The sequence below is a fragment of the Acomys minous genome, assembly GCF_964271855.1.
Source record: "Acomys minous genome assembly, chromosome: 5".
In the NCBI taxonomy this organism is placed as follows: Eukaryota; Metazoa; Chordata; class Mammalia; order Rodentia; family Muridae; genus Acomys; species Acomys minous.
This window is the reverse complement of record NC_140494.1, coordinates 113,103,126-113,110,864: the sequence shown is the minus strand read 5'-3', so window position 1 is coordinate 113,110,864 and position 7,739 is coordinate 113,103,126. Positions and strand designations below refer to the sequence as shown.

General features: G+C 39.8%; 1 protein-coding gene across 2 annotated transcripts in view; it reads right to left on the bottom strand.

Annotated features, from left to right (window-relative positions):
- Window positions 1-207: 207 nt before the first annotated feature.
- The window catches only part of NPAT (nuclear protein, coactivator of histone transcription), a 40,868-nt gene continuing 33,336 nt past the window's right edge, over window positions 208-7,739 (bottom strand). Inside the window, exons 16-18 of one of the 2 annotated variants that reach the window (XM_084784309.1) lie at window positions 4,360-4,420; window positions 3,131-4,262; window positions 208-1,794 (exon numbers count right to left, since the gene is read on the bottom strand). In XM_084784309.1, the coding sequence (XP_084640435.1) occupies window positions 1,717-1,794; window positions 3,131-4,262; window positions 4,360-4,420 (1,271 nt within the window). In that variant the 3' untranslated portion in view covers window positions 208-1,716. The remainder of the gene's footprint in view (window positions 1,795-3,130; window positions 4,263-4,359; window positions 4,421-7,739) is intronic. The other variant, XM_084784310.1, reaches the window with a different exon arrangement.

Here is a 7,739-nt window from a genome sequence, read left to right as displayed (position 1 = left end):
ACACCGAGTGAAAAAACATACACAACTATAAAAAAAACCATGAGTTAATTTATATATGAATTCTCATTATGCAGCACAGAGAATTTAAATAAGAAAATCTGTAATTTTCTGCATTATGTGAATTCCTAAAAAACAGTAAGAATTAAGTAAGCTGCAAAGATATTTAACCAAAAGTTTCTCAACAGGACTGTCAATATAAATCCAAACTTGTCAAGTTAATGAAAATATATTTATTCAAACCTAACTATAGGACAGACCCAGGCTGAGTTATGTAAACATTAACTGTATGATTATTAAGTTCTTTAAGAATATAGTCATATAAAATTTTCTCACAATATAAATTTGTACAGTAAAGTCTAGTACTTAAAGACATAATTTCTATATTGAAGACCTTTTGATTTTGTTACAGTAGGGTGGATTTATTTGTTGAAGGCCAGTACAAAAAATGGTTGAAGAAAGTGACTTTTTAATAAAATATACACCCGTAGAAAAAAAATCCTAATATATTGATATTTAGTTAAACAGTAAGAACTTAAGAAAACACTTCAATATCTAGGCACAATTGGTCAAGTATTAATGATAATTTCTGTCATTACTTTAAAGTTTAAGCCGGCTTTTTAACTTGACTGTTGTTTATGAGTCAATCCAACACAGAGAAGGCACCTCTCACTCCCCTTAAGGACCTTTTGAGAGTAACTATAACACTTTAAAGAACACAATGTTCTATAGGTTAAGTATAGACACAGTTATTTACACATCCCATTTAAGGGTAAACTAAATTACAATATAACTATGATTTGCATTTTTACATCTTATGATGGACATGACTTTCAAAAACACCAGAAGACAATCCTCCACATAAGCTTCTATATACAAGATTTAAATTAAATGTGCATTGGTCACTAGTATGCAAAAAGTTCTACAAATTAGTGCAATTCTTTGTATCCCCAGTGCTTAGGGAAAGTTTATATATAATCGAGAAATCTCAACTACTACATAACTCAAATTTTTATGGCTCAATAGTCTAACCACTTAATGTTCTTTAAAGACTTCAAAGAGTTGTAAGTAAAATATTAGAACACTTAATAAATGGTTTATAAAAGTCTCTTTAAAACCAAGAGAACAGATGATCAGAAGGTATAAAACTTCAGAAATTTAGTTTTTACTGAAATTTATGAGAAAGTGTGATAAAATATTGGCTCTAAGGGGGAAAAATCATCAAACTGTTGCTGTTAGATATTTACTAACCAGCTGAGGTGGTTATCATTATTTAAATGTCTTCTCTAATATTGGCTGAAGGTAATTTACAAGAATAACCATCATCTACCTTCCTCCAACAGGAATAAGCCTCCGGTATCACAGGTGTCAAGACTCTGGGAACATTGGGTGGATTTAAGCTCTACTTCTACACGATATACACATGTACAACACACAGTGTCAAAGCTGTACAGTTTTGCAGATTGGCTTTACTTACATTTCTGCATATTTTTTTCTAAACGTACATTTCTGCGTTTTTTTTTTTTCTAAAATAAAAATATACCAAGAAAGTCTATTTACAAACTAGGAAGCTGCTTCAGAAACAGCGTGACTTATATAAAGTGAGACCTCAGGACGATCAAAGTGCAGTCATGTTTGCAGTCTGTCACTAGCCTGTTTCCTACATGCAGACTGAAGGACGCTAGTTTTAAATAACTACTGTTCTGTATGGCAGGGCGTTCACTCATCATAATGCAATGACAGCAAGAACTTGTCCACATCCATTCCTGCTGGAAACGAACTAGGTAGCTTCTTTTTCTGTCAAAACAAAACAAAAAAAGGAAAGAAGGAACAATAAACTCTAGGCCAGATAATTTTCTTAGTAAATCACCTTAAACATTATATTAAAACTACCTCATTTTTGAGTCTGTCAGAATGCTATTTCTGCCAAGGGGTAGGAGAGTGGTGGGCAGTGGTGGCGGCAGAGGTGGTGCACTATTTTAATCCAAACACTCAGGGAGGCAGAGGCGGGCAGATCTAAGTTTGAGGACAGCATGGTCTACAAAGTGAGTTCCAGGACAGCTAAGGATACACACAGAGAAACCATGTCTTGAAAAAAAAACAAAAACAAAAACAAAAACAACAACAAAAACCCCCAAACATACACATACACACACACTTATTTTAACAGGAGAAAAACAGGTTTTACCAACCCAATGTTAAAATGCATTTTAATTATAATTCAATATTAGTTTAGGGCAAAATGCGAATAACAAATCTGGAGCATGTTTATGAGTGTTGAGACAAGAGAGACATGCTTCCCATTAGGCGGTCATTTTTGTTAAATCATAAGCTTTAGAAAGCATTGTGTGTGTGTGTGTGTGTGTGTGTGCACACGCCCGTGCTTGTGGGTATTTTCTGCTTCTACTGTATGGTTCTATAGTCAGCCACCTTGAGGCAAGCAAGTTTACCAGCTGCCCCCTTTACTACCCTACATTAAAGAGTACTACTCATTCCCAAGTGCCACACATTTAGAGGAGATGCTTTTTAAAGCAGTAGACTACAAACCACAGGTAAGATGGTAGGACCTATGTTAAATGAGGTACTGAGCGATAGGCACTGGATACAGAGCTCACACTCGGGCTTGCAGGGCATCTCCCTAACCTACTGTACTTTTTCTATGGCATTCATATACTTCCTGTTTAATCTACTTAGTAAACAAATTTTTTAAAAATGCATTTTATCTATCAATGTTACATTGCCTGCACTGCCTTACTACAGACAACCATGGTTAAAGAAAAAAACAAGAGGACATGAGTTTTCTGCTACTGTTAGGTTAACCATCATTATAGACTATGGAAGAGAGAGAAAACAGGTATACAGCTCCAAGTCCAGCAAGTTACTTGGTAATTCATGTAATGGTGGTTCCCCAGTCTTTCACACTTCCTGTATTTGCATGAAATGTCGTGGGTGGTGCCATGACAGAAGCATTCACTCTCTCTAAGGAAGATACTTATAGACAGCCTGTATCATTCGACTAGGACACACTAAGCCCATTTGCTCATGCAGCTATAGCAAACAGTACTGAACTCTCTCACGTGAACACTGTAGGAAAGGACAGAAGTGAAAAGGAAATGAGAACTTTTAAACTTGCCTTGATTTTCTTCTTTTTCATTGGTACTGACGAATTTGCAAGATTTTTACCAGAAGTACGGGAGTTTCGCTCCCGCTCTTCTAATTCCTCAAGTTTCCGCTTTTTTGTGGTGCTCCTTGAAGAAGTTCTAAATTGCTGAGTGTTATCTTTCAGAGGCGTCGCAGTCCTAGCAATGGCTGCTCTAGAGAGGATCATGAGAGTGTGGGCAGCCATGCTCACACTGTTTTCGCTGCCCGTTTCACTAGCTGGGCTGCAGGCAGGTAAGTCTGCAGTGACAGGAGGGATCATTATCCTGGGCACGCTGCCATCGTCCCCGAAGCGTCTACTAGAGGGGGCCTTCATACTGTCAGCGGGTTCTTCCTTATGTTTCTCCGCTGTTCCTGAACCAGGTGTCCGGGATCCTGGCAAGTCAGTGTCCGCAATCCTATTTGCTGGGCTGTGCATCGGAACATCCTGCAGTATCTCTGCACCAAGTAACGAACTGGCAGACTTATTCTGCTCTTGTTTTAGGTCCTTCACAGCTCCACCTACAGAAGCAGCATTTTTATTGTTTGAGGGTATGGCCTGTTTTTTGGACAATTCCTGCAGCGAAGCTATAGTTTTCTCATTCCGTAAGTTCCCGTTCTGCTGGCTGACAGGCAGTTTTGGAGTCTCTGGATTCTTCTGCCTTTCCCCATCACTGCGCAATTCATTCTCCTTGTTAGCTGTTGCTTTATGGAAAGACTCAAAGGCCACTTCTGTGGGGGAAACTTTCTTTTCAGACTGAGTTTCTTTCACAGTGGTGTTTCGGCTAAAGGCAGTTTCTGATTTCGATAAAATCTTGGGCACAGTTTTCTCTCTCTCTCTTTTAATGGCATTATTAGGAGGTGGTTTTAAGGTGGAGGATACAGTGGGTGACTCAAGATGAAGAAAAGACGTTTCCTTCTTTTCTTTGTTTTGGGAGGTTGTCTTATGAAGTGGCCCCTGTGCATTTGCCCCAGAAGAAACAGTGCTATCAAAACAGAGCACCCGCCTGTGGCTTTCAGGCGGCTTGCTAGCTGGAGCTGCCCTCTCGGCGGGAAGGGGAATTGTGACCTCTTCCAACTTTTTCCCAAGCTCAGTGGCTACAGTCTTATCAGAGGCTTCGTTTCTACTGAAATAAAAACAAAACAGCTCATTTTTAGCAACCTGAAACAAATCTGTCATTTAAGCATTTTAATAATCTATGATACGAAGTATTTTATGCTTACCTTTGCGTATGACTTGCTTCTGAAAGAGTGGATAAATCTGTCGAATTATTTAGCTGTTTTCCTGGAATTATAAAGAAAAACATCTGTGAATGAAAACACTCTTCTGAAAGATGAGCCAAATGATAATGTTACACATGAGAAAAACAGCCAACATGCAAATAAAACCGTTCATATATATATATATATTTTAATACTCACATTTTTTACACAGACACACCTACTCTATAGAGGAAATCTGATTTGTTTTAATTTCAGGCAAACATGAATTCACCCTTTAGAGTCACAACTTCTAATGTTCCAGATGGCAGTTACTGCACCAACTCTCCACCAGTGTCTCTGAGTGAAAGCGTATTGTTGTCTGCACATGGCCAGGCTCCTTATAGAAAAATGGAGTTGTACTTGCACATATCAGAGGAATATCCTTTAATCACCTCTAGGTTACTCATGTGATAAATAAAACACCATGTTAATAGCTAATACTGCACTGTTCAGAAAAAAAATGATGAAAAAAGTCTATTTGACAAAAACTTAATTTTTACCTTTTCAAAATTGTGCTGCCTGTGGCTAGCTAAATCCGCAAATGTCAAAGAACATGAGAAGGGAAGTCAACTAACTTGGGTCAAGATCGTTTTTTTTCTGTGTATTTTTCTAAGACAAGGTTTCTCTGTGTAACCTTCTCTATGTAACTTGAATTCGAGATCCGCCTGCCTCTGCCTCCCTGAGTGCTGGGATTACAGGTGTGCACCACCATGCCCATCTAATCAAGATAGTTATTAAATAAAATCACCAATGGAGAAAAAAGAGAAAGAGCTACAGGATGTAGATACAAGACTAGAGGGATTTTCTCCCTAAGAAGCCAGCTGGTCTGTCCAGCACACCACACTGCTTATGCTGAGCTGGGTCCAGGAAAATGATGCCGCAAACTCTGAGTACAAGGTACTACAAGAGGTGAAGAGAGACAGGGCCCCTGCTGGAGGCTGGACTTAATGTACATGGAAGAGTGAAGCAACAAGCCATAGGTGTGGTACCACAAAAAGGGCAAGAGGCCTTCAGCATCTCCTCACCCCTGTTACTGCTCAGATGGGCCAGATACAGGGACTGCAGAAAAAGCAGCAGAATGGGAGCATGCTGCAGCACATTATGGGGCTGAGACTGCAAGCAGCAGATTGAAGACAGCAGCAGAGGCGCAGTAAGGGGTCTCAGGCCGACGGGATAGTTTGGGCAGATTTGCTACAGCATCCTTATAGACTGAACTAAGTAAACAAGCAGGCTCTTCCCACCAATTTAGTTTATTACTTTTAGTATTTATACTTCTGTACTTTTAAGAGTTCAGGTGCATACACAGACATAAACATAAATAAAAGCCAAAGAAATACGAAACAAAAAGCAAACTGCAGCCGGTGGTGGTGCACACCTGTAACCCCAGCACGCAGGAGGCATCTGTGAGCTCACAGCCAAGGCTCCACAGAGAAACCCTGTCTAAAAACAAACAAACAAACAGTTCAGGTGTAACCTAAGACTTTCTATTTTCCCTATGATTTTCACGCTTCTAACCATACACCTTATTCTTACTGCCCTCTTCCCAGCTCCTTCCACTTGACTACTCACTGCCCTCCTTTTATTTTAAAGATGTCAGTGTCCCATTTCAAAACAGGATCAACTAGTACATAGAGGGCTCAAACACAGACAAGAAAATTGATCTATGACCTAGACAAGAAAATTAGTCACCAGAACGCATAAAGTAATCAGTAATTTGAAGGAAAAATGTAAAAAAGTGAAGCAAAATTTCATGAAAGAAGTTGAGCTGATAGAAGATCCACAGAAAAGTTCTAGGAACCAAAGAACCAATCATCAAATAAAACCCCAGCAGGAAGCACTGTCAACACACAAAAGCAGGCGGCAGAATGAATGCCGGGGAGTGGGGTTAAGGCTGAGGCAACAATACAGACATACATGAGTGGATGGATGGATGAGTGGGGGAAAGGATTACATTCAAGAGGCCAAATCTGAATTCAGGAGTAGAAGGAACTGATAAAATCCATAGGTTCAGACAATGTATTCAGTAAAACTGTAGCCAAGAATCTAAGTCTAGAGAAAGAGGCCTGGCTCAGTGGGTAGGAATATTGGTTGGTTTTCCAGAAGACCTGGGTTCATTTTCCAGAACCTGCATGCACAGGCACCAGGCAGACAAAACAATCACATGCATAAAAGAAACACATCTTAAAAAAATAACAAAAACAACAAAACAAAACAAAAACCAACAGTGGCCAGAAAAGGGCATCCTACAATGTATAATAGCCAAAAATTCAGAACAAACTAAGGGAAAAATACCAACTCACACACAGAGGTAGAGACATCAAAATGGCATACACTCTCTTGTCAACAACCCTTCAAGTCAAAAAAGCAGAAAAAGATATCTCAAGCTCTGTAAGTAAATAATTCTAAATTACAATTGCTACACCTAGCAAATTACCTCCCAGCACTTGGAAGGCAGAGGCAGACGGACGTCTCAGTTTGAGGCCAGCATGGTCTACACAGACAAGAGTTCCAGGGCAGCCCAGGCTACACAGAGAAACCCTGTCTCAAAAACCCAAAACAAAACCCAAAACAAACTGAAAAAAAACAAACAAAACAAAACACTCTTTAAGACAAGCACAAGTTAAGGCAGTTCACAACCAAGCCAGCACTGCAAAAAATTGCACTATAATAAATGCTACTTTAAAAGGTTGACCTCAGAAACTAGATACCTGAAGGCTAACCAATCAGAGAGATCCTAAATAATCTAAAGGCCGTCATACAGCGTTTCCTGAAATTAAAACCTTCCTACCTTGTAGGGAAGCTCCTGAAAACAGGGTCTTACAAGAGAAGTAAAAGTACATTTTGCAGGGGAGCTCCGCAGGCTCCCTTAGTACACAATTTGACAGCGTCAGGAAGCCACTAAGGCTGATCCGAGTCACTAGGTCCCTCCCTCACCAGGCATATATAAGACAGTAAGGACTGCAAAGAGACAGTCACAGACCAGCAGAGAAGCCTGAAGAAGTAGGTCAGCCAAGCTGCCTAGGCCAGCCCACCTGCCTGGAAGAGGCTCAGAGCTACTTGGAAAGGACTCCAAGCAGCTGAGTCGTGCGGTACACTCTAGATAGCTAGATTTTGTGAGCTGTCACCCAGGCTTGGGTGGGCTTTTGGAGATGCAGCAGTTTGAGTCATTTTTGTTCCTGTTAGGAATCCTCACCGAAATTCCAGTAAGTAAACCCAATAAAGTTCACCAGTTCACTAAATTAGACTCTCATCTGCTGTCACTTTCCTGGTTCCTTATCTGGGGTGAGTAGACTTTGTTAATATCTCCCCAAGAATAGTCTGTCATATAAAAACGATGCATC